Source organism: Euprymna scolopes, chromosome 20 (assembly GCF_053919585.1).
Source record: "Euprymna scolopes isolate OS-2025 chromosome 20, ASM5391958v1, whole genome shotgun sequence".
In the NCBI taxonomy this organism is placed as follows: domain Eukaryota; kingdom Metazoa; phylum Mollusca; class Cephalopoda; order Sepiida; family Sepiolidae; genus Euprymna; species Euprymna scolopes.
The window spans coordinates 89,505,874-89,522,071 of record NC_136501.1 but is presented as its reverse complement, the minus strand read 5'-3'; the positions used below and the strand labels follow the sequence as shown (position 1 = coordinate 89,522,071).

Sequence of the window (16,198 nt, the reverse complement as noted above, 5' to 3'; positions counted from 1 at the left end):
CATGTGGCATAGTAGATAAAGTACTTGGTAAAATTCAGTTGTAAGTTACACTCTTCTGAAGGTCGAAGGTTCAATCCTCAGAAACTCAAAAATACAAATGCGAATTATTTAGGACTTCTATCCAATTATTGCTGATGAGACATGTTAGGGTTAAATAAAGGGATCTGTTCAAAATTCTATGCAGATTCCCGAGTTTGACAGAAAGATTCCTAAGTTTGACAAGATACACCTGAAGAAGGCCAGAGATTACATCGACTGAAACCTTGTAAAAATAGCACTCAAGATGAGAATAACAGTCTGACTCATTCAAATAATACAAAAAAGAAAGGACTATACTAATTCTAAAAAAAAGATAATACCTTTACCTTTATTATGAAACAATACAATGTAAGTGAAGTTATCTGAAAAAAGCTACTTGCTTGCAGATTACTATGCAATGACATGAGCTCATTCCGTTCATGCTGCAAAGGTCGACAAGATATGGAGGATGATTACTGTCAACCTAAAACCAACCAACCTGTCCACAGGTTGATGGGAATCACCCCACCACAGAGTCGTTGATAGTGAAGGCAGATGGTGACAAGCAGAGCAATGGAAATTAACATCCTCTATATAGACATTAAGTGCTGCTGCAGCAACTACTATCTCACAAAATCTTAGCCATTGTCACAGGCCATGAATGAACAACATTGGTGTCCTTCCACCTGCATCAGTGAAATGAGTATGCTACAGATGACAATAACGAGGCTCTCTAGCACCAAAAGAAGATCTCCTGGCAGGCTTTGAATTCTCCTGAAAAGATTGGATAATACTCAACTGGGCTCAAGTGAAGCTTGCCAAAACACAGGACAACCAGCACAAGTGAATTATGTACAGGATGCTTGTTGTCCATGTGATGATGTGCAGACCACCACACGCATCTTCATAGACTGTCCCCTGAGCGAGGCATCCTGATGGATGTCTTGGACATTGCCTAACGATGGATCTCAAGATTGAGCGAAATGCTATGATAATGGAGTTAAGACAAAATAAAAATGTAAAAAGAATGATTAATACAAAAAGAAATTTTTGAATCTTATTTGTGGTTTCTAAGACATTTTGTCGAATTTTGAAATTAAACTTACAGTTTAGAAAATTCATTTTGTTCTTATTTAAAGAAGAACTTATTTCATATTTACCTTCAACATGAAGTAAGCATTGACTTTCGGCAACGCCATGTAAATTACATGCGACACATTTATATATTCCACTATCTTCTAACAAAACTTCCCTGATAACAAGTGTGCACCTGTCACCGAGGAATTGTAACTGGATGTCTTTTGATTCTTTTACTGGCTTCTCATTGTGATACCAGATCACCTGCAAAGAAAATTGAAAAAGTATTAGAAAAAAATAGAACAAATATAATGAATCATGTTTTGCCATCTCCAGTTAGACCAAATTGCATACTGACATGAGCATTGTTGACAGTTTTCTAAGCCTCACTACTTCCGTGCTAGCTCATAACAAATTGGTGTTTTGTTTGTGATATCATTATTAAAAGATTGTCTTACAGGGAAAATAGAATCTTTTTATCCATTGTTTGATTTCTCAAAACTAATGTCAACTTTTAAGTTAAAATTAAAAAAAACATGGCTGACATTAGATGGTCATGTGGAATCTTGATAATTTCTCAAAAATCGGAAATTAAACAGAATCACAGTGAAACAGTGAATAGCAGTCACTAATCCTGCCAGAGTGTTATGTTCGACCGAACTGTATATTTTTATTGGTAGTATTTTTGTTTAATTTTCAGTTATCTAAAAGAATTCCAAAACCACATGTAAAATATTGATCCAATGGGTAACAGGTAATTTCATATATAAAATATTGACCTAATAGGTAATGAGTAATTATATTAGTGGCCTGGCAAGGCCACAGAGAAGATAACCAAGCAAAACACCTCCCCCCCCCAAAAAAAAAACAAATAAAATTCATCTCAAAGCAGCAAAACTAAAGCTGGCTTGCCATAACACTATATATACAAATGTAGGCAAATTTAGGCATATTTTATTGGTTTGAAAATATAGGTTCTTTTTTTTACCAATTGTCATAAAATTTTAACCATAGAATAGTATTATAATCTTCAAAAGGTCCCATAGAACCAAAGATATGAGCATTTCAACATTCAGTTTGGCAATTTTATAAGTTCGAGATCTCAATAACTATTGATCAGAATTTAACAAATAAAGGCTCGTTGGAAAGCTATTGATCTCAATTGTGTAGTGGACTATGCGACATTTGTCCTTAAGGTCGCACATTATTGTTTTAAAAAATGGGGAATCACTTTTCTATATTAACCTAACGTAAAATGAGCATCCACTTTATGGACACCTTTCAGGGGTGTTATTTTTTTTAGGGGTAGTGTTTATTATGGCCTGATAGATCAACACAAAACCTAACTTAAAAAATTTGTTTTCGATAGGTTTTCGGGTGTGCAAAAACAAATATCACATTTAAATTTTCTGCAAATAAGTCGTTTTCCTGATATTAAGCAAAAATATGCGCATACAACAATGGCCACCAGTTATGATATAAAGAATTACATTGCTTAATACCTGGAAAAATACTTATTTGCGGAAAATTTAAATGAATTATTCGTTTTCAGCACACCTGTTTTTTAAGGTAGGTTTTGTGTTGGTCTACCAGGCCACAATTATCAAATGAACACCACTCCTAAAAAAAAATAACAGATGCCCCCCCCGCCCCCAAGGTGACTATAAAGTGGGTGTTCATTTTATGTAAAATTAATAGAAAAGTGATCCCCCACTTTTTAAAACTATGATTTCTTCATATCTTGAAAACTACTTGTTTCCTGGGATTTTAACTTATTTTTGTTTTCAGCACCCTCGAAAACCTGTAATAGTGGTAATTTTAAAGGATTTTTTGTGGGTGGAAAGATACTGCACTTTTACCAATATTTCAATCATAGTCATTTGTTTTCCTAGTTTTATATATGAATTACAAAATATCTGATATTTCCCCAAAACCTCTGGCCTTGATGAAGGGGAGTCTAAAACTTGCTGCTATGGTTTCAAATGATCTGAAATACAGCAAGGGGAGACTTAATTCCAAATATTTCTCATACGTTATATTTCCCCTCTTTTGAAAATAGGGTACGATTATGAATATCCCCAATATCAAATAATCCTTATACACTGTGAAATTTATTTATGTATGAAAACCAAATATATATATATATATATGTATATAATATTGACCCAATGGGTTACAGATAATTATATATATATATATATATATATATATATATATATATAATATTCCCCTAATGGGTAGAAGGCAATTATGTATAAAAAATGTTTACCTCAGGCTCTGGTTGCCCCACAATTATGCAGTCTAGTCGAACAGAAGTTCCCTCAGCTGCTTCATAATTAGTTTTAAGAAGTTGAGAGAAATATGGTTTTAGTGGCTCAACATCTGTGGATGTCTGAGATGTGTCTTCCCTGCAAAAAGTACAAAACGGAAGTTACAAGGGGGGAATATTCGTGTACAAAAATACATTTGAAATAAATTCTGCATTCTAATCATATCAGAAATTTTGTCAATTCAAAGTACAAATTACAAGGCATTAAACATTTGCAGCAAATTTATGGAAAACATATGCTTACAATATCAAATCTAAATTTAGAATTTTAAATTATGTGTATAATAATGTGTTTAATAACATTTGTATGTACGTTTTCACCTTGCACAGCTATTTTTTTTTTAATTAGAATTTTTCTTGTATTATTTGGATTATTTGGCTGCTGTTCTAATCTTGAGTTCATCATCACAACGTTTCAGTCGATGTAACTTCCGACCTATTTCAAGTGTATCTTGTCAAATTTGGAAATCTCTATCAAACTCAGGAATCTGCATGGAAATTTGAACGGAACCTTTTATTCAATCCACAGGAGTAACATGCTCTCATTTCCTCAGCTATGACTGAATAAAAGTCCTAAGTAATTTGCGATTGTATTTTGAGTGTCGCCTCCACTAAGGATTGAAGCTTGAACCTCTAGAAGACTTAATTTTACCAAATACTTTATCCACTATGCCAGGGTCCTTGTGGACCATTCTAAAAATAACACTCAAGACGAAAACAGCAGTTGGAAGAATCCAAATAATATAAATAATCGATCCTCATCTAAAAAATTCACAAAAAAAGTTTTCTTGTTAATTTATTTTTAACCGATGTTTCACCTAGGTATGTCTACCAAAATAAGTGCTGCAAATTTTTTTTTTAATATTGAAATTTTCGCTATAATAACTTAATTTATTTAAAGAAACATATGGAAGTCAAAAGCAAAGCAAAATCATTGTTAAGACAAAATATGTCCGTTTAGTTGTTGCTCATTCTGGGGTGCCTCAAATACATTTGATCCGAATTGAATTAGAAGCTTCATTTAAAAATTTTCATTGAGTGCAAACAATGGAATCTTACCCAGCACTTGAATATGCTGTTTCAATGTTAACTTGACAGGATGTTTTAGCTTCTCCAGCAACATTTTGTATCACTGCAGAATAAGTACCGCTATCTTCTGGGTAGGCTTCCATCACATCCAGAATGGAGAAATTGTGCTCAGTAGAAATCTGTAAATAAAGAAATGGTTGAAATTATATGTTTTGGATTTAAGGTTTGGTTTGGTTGTTTTATTTTAAGGTATATTAGCCATTTTTAGATTATTCAATACCAAATCAGGTCATTTTTTAGTAAAAGTTTTTATGTTTAATAAAATTTTTACCAAAATGACCGGATTTAGTATTAAATAGTTCTTAATATCTTCAAATTCATATTGCTTAGTATGGTTGTCTTGATTTACAGTATAACAACCCTTTCAATTCAATGCCAAATTCAGTCATTTTTGTAAAAGTTTTTATACTTCAATTTCTTTATATCTTCAAATATTTATTCATGACGTTTGGTTTGGTTGTTTTGTTTTATGGGATATCAATCTTTTTGTTAGTTATTTTATGCCGAATCCAGTAATTTTGGTTACATTTTTATGCTTCAAGTTCTTTATATCTTCAACTACTTATTCATGTTGTTTGGTTGGTTGGTTGTTTTGTAAAAGAAAATTGTTATTTTTTGTTTTTGACTTTGCAGAACATGATTGAGTTTTGCAAAGGGAAAGGAAAACTAACATCAATGTATGGTGCATTTTAGGTCAGGAAGCCAGTATAAATAAAAACAAAAATTTGCTATGAAAGTTTAAAATAAGAAATTAAGTACCTTAAAAACATTTGAAGTCACCATTTCTTCAGTTCCTTTGAACCATGAGACATCTGGTGTTGGAACACCAGTGTAGACAACGCGCAGACGGACACCTTTTCCTTCTGTAGTTGTTTGATCTGCTAATGGTTCATGGATAACTGGCTTTTCAAGTGCTGAAACAAAGAAAAATGAAAACATTCATAAATCAAGTTAATTTATAGAAAGCAAAACAATGCAGAGGTGTAATGGATAGACACAAGCCGAAGCAAATTAAGACATAGAACGGTAGAATTATCTAAGCAGATTAATGTTTAATACAATATATATATGTAAAATTAAGAATTAAAAATTAAGTTTACAAGCTGTAAACTTGAGTGAATATAAATATTAATATTTATATAGTAATCCCAACCAAATAAAAAAGCTCAATACAAACAAGATTGGAAATAGAGCTTGTGATAGAAGAATACAATTTAAACAGTAATTCATATTTTACATGAATTCATTGTTTGACAGGATACTCAAATAAAATATATTGAAATTTCCTTAATCCGCAGAGTTTCGAAGAAATGAATTCTTCTCATCAGAGGAAAGATATCAGCAAATGAATATCATAGCAAAGCTATGAATTTGCTGATTTTGGCATAAATTCAAACACAAACACACACACACACACACGTGTAAAAATGAGAAAGTGTTTTTAAAACGGACATATATTTAACATAAGAAAGCTGTAATATGAACCATATACGTATTGGTGAAACAATTAGCAAACAGAAAAATTTGACGACTCCCACATACAAATTTTTCAATTTTGACCTCGTAGAAGCCCATTTTTCCAAATGAAAACTGATTAAAAAGTTTTCCACATAACCTATATACCAAATTTCAAGTCTGTAGATTAAAAATTCGTTGAGTATATAGGTTGAGAAGTGTCTTCACACACAAACCCACACCTACACACATATTCTCACTTTTATATAACCTATATACCAAATTTCAAGTCTGTAGATTAAAAATTCGTTGAGTATATAGGTTGAGAAGTGTCTTCATACACAAACCCACACCTACACACATATTCTCACTTTTATTTATATATATATATATATATATATATATATAAAAAATGTATATAACCTTCAAAATGTGTGATAATATATAATTATTTCCACTGCCAGACAACGTCGCACCTCAGAAGAGCCATGATAGCCAACAAACCGGAAGTCCAAGACTCGAGTTTCACCCTCATTTGAGCTCATTAGTTAAACACATCTTGAAACCCGAGTCTCTTGCATGCAAGGCGAGCACTCTACCAACTGAACAAATGCGCCACACCCAAGAATGTCTATTAACTAACACAAATCAAATGAACCACAGCGAAAATCTGACAGTGGAATGAACCTACTTCATCTCGAACAACGGATGTGATCATCGCGACTAGCTGATGATGATAAGTAGGAATTTTTATACTCACTAAGGATGTCATCATGACCAGCTTACTTAGCAAGCAATAAACGATAGGTTATATTGCTCACTAAGTAAGCTAGTCGTGATTGTACAAAAAATTTAAAAAAAAAACATGGGTAGTCCTTATTTACTTGCTCTCCTTCCCCATGGGGATAAAATTAAATATTAGGTCAGTTTTGGCTTCTGTCTTCAGTGAAAGAGAAATCCTTCATTTTTTTTTTTTCTCAATCCAGATTGCCATTTTTGTTTAGCTGGATTATCCACATTAAAAACTTTGCCCTTGTGGGGAGGCAAGTAAATATGGACAAGACCTCACAGAATGGAATTTGAAGACAGTTAGTCTGCTGAACAGTGAGCTTGCAAAATATCAGAAAATGACTCCGGACAAGGGAAAAGTGTAGTTAAATGATGAGAGAGACAGAAAAAAAAAAACATTTAATGAAATATTTTTTACTCACGTTTAATAGTCAGACGAGCTGATGAGGCTGCCTCGCCACCAGCATTGATGGCACGGCATGTATAGCGGGCACTTTCATTTAGAGAAGCTTTTCGAAGTTTTAGGCAACACGTTCCATTAATTTGGGTAATGACAAAATCAGGTGAATTGTCAATATTTTGGTCATCTTTATACCAAGAAATGTCCGGGGATGGCATTCCAGTCATATGACATTCAAACGTAAATGGGGAGCCTTCCAAAACATCCGCAGACTTCAAATTCTTTGTGAAATCTGGTGGAATTATCTGCTGATGGGTTTCTACAAATGAAGCATTGAATTATAATGTTGAAATGAAACAAAAAAAAAAATTCCAGGATTTCAAAATTAAATCAGTTTAACTTTATTTTCATAATACTAAAGAAAACTTGCACCAAAACAGTTTTGTACCACTTTCATGTCCCATAAAAACTCTATAATCCAGATGTGATGCTATTAAGCCTTATGGCTAGAATCCTTATTTTAATTTTCATCAGAATCCATTACATGATTGGCATTCTAGAAAATGTCTAAAATTCTTTAGACTTAAGCTTAAGAGGTCTTAAGAAGAAATTGAAGTCAAGAGAATCTCGCTTAATTGATATCTGATGACATCTAAATTATGCAAATCTAAATTATTTGAATCTTCAAATGGGGGGTTATGCCACTTAAAAACTTCTTAAAATATATAATGAAGAAACTGAATTATTTGGAATCTTCGGACTACTGTTCTCATCTCGAGTGTCATTTTCACAACATTTTGGTCGATGTAACCTCCAGCCTTCTTCAGGTGTATCTTGTCGAACTTGGAAATGTTTCTGTCAAACTCGGAAATTTGAACGGAATTTTGAACAGAACACTTTATTTACTTCACAAAGATAGCACGCTCTTGTTTCATCAGCCATGACTGGATAGAGGTCCTAAGTAATTCGCAAGAGTATTTTTCACTCACCCACACTGAGAATATCACTTTTACGATTGATTTTTCCAAGTACTCTAACCACTGTACCACGAGTTTAATAGAAACACTTCCAAGTTTGATAAGATACACCTGAAGAAGTTCACAAGGTTACATCGACTGAAACGTTGCGAAAATCACACTCGAGATGAAAACAGTAGTCTGAAGATTTCAAATAATATAACCAATCCTCATCTACAAAATTCCAGAAACATAAAGAACTGAAATTTGTGAATATTTATTAATTGATATCTAATATCTATTGTTAAAATTTCACAAAATTTACTGAATTTTCATAAAAGATTTCCAACCCTTTTTGCTCTCTTTGTATAGAATTAAATTAAATATAGCCCATATTACTCGTCATTACTCCTCACAGATGTATTCCAAAAATTCATAATGATTGGTTAATTAGTTTAGCAAGGTAATAAAACTTTTCAAACCCATAAAAATTCTGATTATTTTAACTTTTAAAATCCTTTACATTATATGGACTCTTTGGACTACTGTTCTCATCTTGAGTGTGATTTTCACAACGTTTCCATCGATGTAACCTTTGACCTTCTTCAGGTGTATTTTTCTGTCGAATTCAATTAAATAAAGGGTTCTGTTTGAAATTCTGTGTAGATTCTCAAAGTTCAACAGAAAGATTCCCGAGTACTATAAGATTATATATATATATATATATATATATATATATATATATATATATATATATACACACACAATGGTCATTCCAAAAGTAAAGCTTTATATTTTTTTAACTCAAAATATTGAAGAACTACAAAGACAGGAGTGACACTATTAAAACGAGCAACCTTTTGTGCTCCAGAATTTATTCTTCTACATGGTCACCACCATTCTCAATTCACTTTTGTCAGGAATCCAATGGCGCATTTCTGCTACTGACACACGTCCATGACAGGGATTACTGTCTTAGAGTCTCACACCGTCAATATTTGCAACAGAGAGATGAAATTTTTAAGTCACGAATGCATAAGTTCAGTCATCATAACAATGAAGTAATCGCCTTTAATTTGTTTGGATGGAATAAAAAATATAGAAGGCATTACTTTAGGAATGCCCTGCATGAATAGAGATTTAGATTAAGACTTACCTTTGACAATCAACTGAGCCGAAGATTCAACTGCTCCAACTTCATTGGACACACGACATGTATAGCGAGCAGTATCTTCAGAAAACGTTTCTTCAATGGTTAGTGTAGCAACACCATTGGCAAAACAGGTTTCGTAATCAGGACTGGTCAAAGGGAGACTGTCTTTAAACCACTTCACTTCAGGGATTACCTCACTTTCGATATGACATTCAAATGTAAACCTTGAAAACAAACAAACAAAAGATTCCTCAAATAATTCATAAAAACAAACAAGTACAAAAGAAAGTTTTCAGTTTAATAAATTGGTGTTTATGCAGTATAAGGATCGTACTATCATTGGAATCGTATGGGCAGTTTACAGAAATTGTCAGAAGATGCTGAACAAAACTTTTCTATTTTTTTACTTTTTTGCGCAAATGCTGACCAATTTTTCAATGAAAAATATATTATTTGTCAGTATGAAGCTAATTCAATGAAAAATTAATTGAAAAATGAAAACAATAATCTTGAATGATTATATGGATAATTTTTATGAAACTTAAGAAATATGTATAAAAGCAACATTTTTTTTTCTTCCTTCGATTATTGGAAGCTAATGATTGCTGTAAAGAACAGAAAATGCTGTCTGGATTCATGAGATGCAATGAAGATCATGACTCTTCATATTGGCCGAAAGTGATTTTTAGCAACGAAAGCAAGTTCAATAGGCTTGGCAATGATGGTAGGCAGTACGTCCGTCAAAGGAAAGATAAAAAATTTAATCCTAGGTGTACAGTTGCAACACTGCTAAGGTGGTGGAGGTTCAGCTTTAATGTGGGGCATTATTAGTGCCAATCGTCCAGGGTCAATAGTTCACTTGAAAGGTCGAATTAATTTGACCAAGTACATTAATATGTTGACTAAGCACTTTCTGCCTTACTTTGACTGAGATTTGGATGACAATCCCATCTCCATGAAGGATAATGCTCCGATTCATACAGCTGGCAATGTCACAAGGTTCCTTGAAGAGTATGATATTCCATGTTTGGATTGGTCTGCACAATCTCCAGACCTCAATCCTATCAAAATGTATGGCATTACATTAAGCAACAGCTACACAATGATGAAATTTCAAATGTGAAAGAACTTTGTACAAAAATTAAAGAGAAGTGGGATGCCCTTTCACTCGAATATTGTCGCAGACTAATTCAAAGAATGCCTAAAAGGTTGCAGGCTATGCTACTAAATATTAGCTAGTTCATTGTGTTCCTGTTGTATTTGTGTTGCATTAATGTTCTAAAGTTACATTTAAATAACAATTTTCAATTATGTGGAGTGGTAGGTAATATTGAAAACTTACTTGGATCCTTCCAAAACCTCAGCGTTCTTCAGATGCTGTGTGATGCGAGGTGGTTTCATACTCGGTCCTTGTTCATTGACCGGTATGTCCACTTGCATTGGTATATGTTCATCAACGGGCATCGCCTAAAAGAATTCGAAAACATTTTTATTTACACTTGAAATTAAAAAAATGACAGAAATCATCACAAAAAATATCATTTAGAATCCAAACAATAAATCTATATATATAAAGGCGAAAATGTGTGTATGTGTGTATGTTTGTGTGTCTGCTAAAAACTTTCGAAAGACATGACGAAAATTCACAAACTCGGTATCGTATTGTATATAAAACACACACACACACATATATATATACACATGTATATATATATATATACACACACACACATATATATACACATGTATATATATACACACACACACACATATATATATACACATGTATATATATATACACACACACACACATATATACACATGTATATATACACACACATATATATACACATGTATATATACACACACACATATATATACACACATGTATATATAGAAACACACACATATATATACACATGTATATATATGCACACACACACACATATATATATATGCACATGTATATATATACACACACACATATACACATGTATATATATACACATGTATATATACACACGCACGCATGTATATATATATATATACACACATATATACACATCTATATATATATATATACACACACACTCATATATATAAACACATGTATATATATACACACACACATATATATACACACGTGTATATACACACAAATATATACACACGTGTATATATATACACACATATACATACGTGTATATATACACATACATATACACATGTGTATATATACACACACATATATACACACGTGTATATATACACATGTGTATATACACACACATATATAGACATGTGTATATATACACACACATATATACGCATGTGTATATATACACACACATATATACGCATGTGTATATATACACACACATACACACACACATATATATATATATACAAGGGATCGTCTATAACATAAGCAGATCATCCTGTCCCATCCCCCACATATATATCTATACACACACACATATATATACACACACGTGTGTGTATATATTAGGTATCAAGTCTGACATAAGTAATAATATCCAAATAATGTCCTACTTTGATAATGTAACCGATAGGTTTATCTATGAATTACATGAAGCAAAGTATATAACATGAAAATTTCAGATTGAAATTGTGTGAATAATCAGTCGTTTCATTTAAAACACCTAAATTTTATGAAACTACTTTTTGTAAAAAAAACTGAATTTCAAAATCATACAAACCTCTCCGCCTTCCAGCTTTTGCTTGAGCGCAGACAATTCATTATCTGCTTGTTGGAAGGACTGCATCAAATCCTGATGAGCAACAACCACATGACGCACCTTACTGACACCTTGATCACCTAAAGGAAAAAATAATATAAAAGTATGAATTTTTAATTGCGTAATGGATAAAGTACTAGGTAGAATTTAGTTCTGAAGTATGAATTATGGTGAATAATTTTTTTTTAATATGAAAACGTTATTTTTTTTTGTATTTTATACTATTGTACTTTTTATTTCAGTCTATGGTATTAAATATGAAATATAGCGTTTATATAGAGATTTTTTATTTTGTTTCAAATTCTAAATTTAAAAATCAAATTTGAAATAATATTCACACTTACTTGTTTGAAATTTAAATGTATTTTGGAGTCAAACTCCATCCTCCGAATTTTGTACTTCTTTTTGACTTTCTATTTTTTCTTCTTCTTTCTTACCATGTTGTAAAATTGGAGAAAGAAAAGTCGGTAGTAAAGATCCACGTGTTGTCTCTTAGTGGTTATATTTTAATATGCCGGAACGGTGCGTTGGCTACATGAGATTAACGTCAAGGGTGTGAGTTCCTTTATAGAAGTGTTAATTTAATTTAAATAAAATAAAATACACATCGGTTGCCCTTGAAAGTCAAATTACAACGCAATATTATAAAAATAATCAAATATTTTACTTGTTTGAAATTTATAATTTAAATATATTTCGAAGTCAAATGCCACCCTCAGTATTTTGTGCATCTTTTTTCTTTTTCTTTTTTTCCTTTTCTTTCTTGCCATGTTGCAAAGTATGACAAAAAAGAAGGAAAAAAAGAAAGAAAAAAATGTACAAAATTCTGAGGATGGAGTTTGAAATATATTTAAATTATAAATTTCGAACAAGTAAAATATTTGTTTATTTTCATAATATTGCGTTGTGATTTGGCTTTCAAGTGCACCTGATGCGTATTTTAAACAAATTAAATCAATGCTTCTACAACGGAACTCACACCCTTGACGCACCGTTCCAACATTTCAAAATACAACTGCTAAGAGACAACGCGTGGATCTTTACTACCGACTTTTCTTTCTCCAATTTTACAACATGGCAAGAAAGAAGAAGAAAAAAAAGGAAAGAAAGATGTACAAAATTCTGAGGATGGAGTTTGACTCTGAAATATATTTAAATTATAAATTTCAAACAAGTAAAATACTTGTTTATTTTTGTAATATTGCGTTGTAATTTGGCTTTCAAGCGCATCTGATGCATATTTTATTTTATTCAAATTAAACCAACGCTTCTATAATGGAACTCAAACCCCTGACGCTTATAGAGACATTTTAAGTAGAGAGTTAAGCAGCGAGATGTCTATACACATTACCCTTAAATTTCTGCATGCTAGTATAGTCGAGGAAACAGGATACAGGGAGGGAATTCCAAAGACTAGCAGTTTAAGCAAAGAAACTCCTCAGCATTGGAGGACATCTACTGTGAAGGGGTGGTATTTTGCTGCCTGCTAGGCTAGTCAGGAGTGTTATGCTGAGAGGGCACAAGTGCTACAAGTTTGTTGGAGCATGTTCTATTGAAATATTTGTAAAACAAGCACATGGATACAACATTGCCATGATAGGCCAAAGGGGGTTGAGCTTGGCTGACACTGTAGGACCTATTAGATTGGAGACCCATTTTTGGACCAGATCCAATGTAGTGACTAGTGGTTGCTGCACCAATGAATATGTGGTAACAATATTACAATCATGGATGGGTGGATATCTATGCAGCAACCCCACACAAAATAGTGATTCTGGCATCTTTCGGTTTATCTCTACAAAATTCTGTGTACTGAGAAAACAGTTTTAACAAAAGCGTGCACCTATGAGAACAATAAAATAATTATCAAAAGGTTATTTGAATAACAATTATAAGCCTGACAAGCACTTGTGTGAAGGAACAACAAACTTGATCAATTGCCAGAAAGAAAAGAAAAGTATGATGTTTGAAAGGTCATTTTTGGCAAAAGATTACACAGGTATAATCAAAGTCAGGTCAATCAAGTGAAACAAGAATGACCAAATAAAAGAGTTTGGGAGTGTGATTACAATGATAATACCATCACAAAATGGGCGATTCAGATGGCCACAAATGTTATAACAACCGAAAAGGATATCCTAGTGAGTTGACGATTTGGGCTAAAAAAGATCGACCTGTCAAATTCCCATGTGTATATCGCTCTCCTAACAGCTAAACACCCAGAACCGTCACTAAGAATAAAGATATATTGTTATATTTTTAGATATTGTTGCATTGCTTTTAAACACAGCAGAAATACAAGAAAAATATTTTCATTGTTCAAGCAATTTAGATGCAATGTGTTAACTCCGATAAACGTTTTTTTATTTTCTACTTACCATAGAGTTGAACAGACAGTTCAGATATTTTATTAATCTTCTCTTCCATTATTGCCTTTTCAGCATCCACAAACTTCTGTAGTTTTAAAATCAGCGTGATCGCATCTGATGCCTGCTGGCATTCAGTTGCTTGACGGCCAATGTTGATCAACATCTGGTTTCCATCTCTGATCCATTGCTCGGTCTGAATTCAAATAAAACAAAAAAACATATTTAAAAATGTCCACAAAAAGTTAAACACAATGAAATAATAAAAAAGGGTCATAAATTTGATAGAAGCAACAGCAGGAAGGTAGCAGTCATCAAGTGGCTAACAGTACGGACTGACAACCTGGGTATGCCAAGTTCGAATCCAGTTCATTCCACAGAAACACTTTCGCTTAGGGATACTGGCAACCATTCATGTAAGTACCTGATATCTTTCTAGAAATAATTTTAACTAAGAAAATATCAAGAAAACGAATTTCAATTTAATTTATTTGGCAAAAAATAAAGCAATCGTGCTTCAATTGCCATATAGGGAAAGGGTGGGAGAAATTTATACAGCAACAATAGCAAATGTTTTACATATCAATTTTCAATTAGACAGTGATGACGTTCTGCTTTTTTAGTAATATTTCTGTATGGATAGACTTTGCCATTCTTTTATTTGACAATAACCTAACATTAAACGTTTTTCCATTCGACAGTGGCTTTGTTGCTATTGAACTGGAGTATAGTTTCGTTCAGTATTAGGAGGTTCATCTGTCTACTCTTCACCTTCTCTGAGAAAGGGTTATTTTATTGATAATCACATGAGGTTCTCCATAGCAATGATACAGGTGAGGCTGCTCAGACATTTTTGTAGGCCAGGGTGTGCTTTTCCTGGTACTGTGTTTTCTCAAAATCACACCTGACCTTGTGGCTAACCGCCTGGCGAAGAGGTACATAATATGTCCAATCTTCAATAAATTTGATAGTTTTCACTAGTACTTACCTCTTCAATCATTTGGAAGTACATCACGGAGATGTCCAAAAGGGTACGGTAATCTGTCACACTTGTATGGAATGTGCTCCATTTCTTTTTCAAAACATCAATTTCTTCATGAATGTGTACAGAATCATAATGTTTGTCCTGTACCATTAGCTCAGCAGTGCTAATAAAACTGTTAATTTTCTTTTCAATAAGCTGCAAATAAAAAAGATATACAAATTTAAAAGGCTGATCTTTAAGAGAGGTCATATTTAAATACGCATATCTCATCTCACCTATGCACACACACATGCACACACTGTGAACTACATTATCATGTTTCTCATTGATATGACCATATACATATACAAACATATTTTAACTACAAATTTGCAAACATGTTTCAGTTCTAGCTGAAAACCAGCTGATCTTTGTCAAGCCACTTTCTTAGTATGAAAATCATCTCCACTTTCATACTAAAATAAGTGGCTTAACGAAGTTCAACAAGTTTGCAGCTAGAACTGAAACATGTCTGCAAATGTGTAGTTGAATTGTTTGTATAAATATAAATCTTTATTACCATGTTTTTTTTTCAATATTATCTTTAAATATAATAAGAATATTCGTAAACTGATTTTTCTTTTTAAATAAATATGCTTATTTACACTCATGAATTGTTCATATATAATATTTTTCAAATAAATATGTTTATTTACAGACACATTTTCACAACAATATGCACAAATGCGTACATAAGCATATTTATTTAAAAAAAAATAGTTTACGAATATTCTTATAAATTATATTTAAAAGCAATATTTTTTATCAAAAACTTGAGCAAAA

The 16,198-nt window shown here is 32.4% G+C and overlaps 1 protein-coding gene across 12 annotated transcripts in view; it reads right to left on the bottom strand.

The window, feature by feature from the left end:
* The window catches only part of LOC145241637 (titin-like), a 698,616-nt gene that overhangs the window by 586,669 nt on the left and 95,749 nt on the right, over window positions 1-16,198 (bottom strand). For all 12 annotated transcript variants that reach the window (XM_080104717.1, XM_080104725.1, XM_080104729.1 and 9 more), the window contains exons 19-28: window positions 15,380-15,571; window positions 14,404-14,587; window positions 11,987-12,105; window positions 10,609-10,733; window positions 9,270-9,490; window positions 7,180-7,476; window positions 5,273-5,427; window positions 4,484-4,632; window positions 3,365-3,503; window positions 1,179-1,359 (exon numbers count right to left, since the gene is read on the bottom strand). In XM_080104717.1, coding sequence (XP_079960843.1) covers window positions 1,179-1,359; window positions 3,365-3,503; window positions 4,484-4,632; window positions 5,273-5,427; window positions 7,180-7,476; window positions 9,270-9,490; window positions 10,609-10,733; window positions 11,987-12,105; window positions 14,404-14,587; window positions 15,380-15,571 — 1,762 coding nt within the window. The remainder of the gene's footprint in view (window positions 1-1,178; window positions 1,360-3,364; window positions 3,504-4,483; window positions 4,633-5,272; window positions 5,428-7,179; window positions 7,477-9,269; window positions 9,491-10,608; window positions 10,734-11,986; window positions 12,106-14,403; window positions 14,588-15,379; window positions 15,572-16,198) is intronic.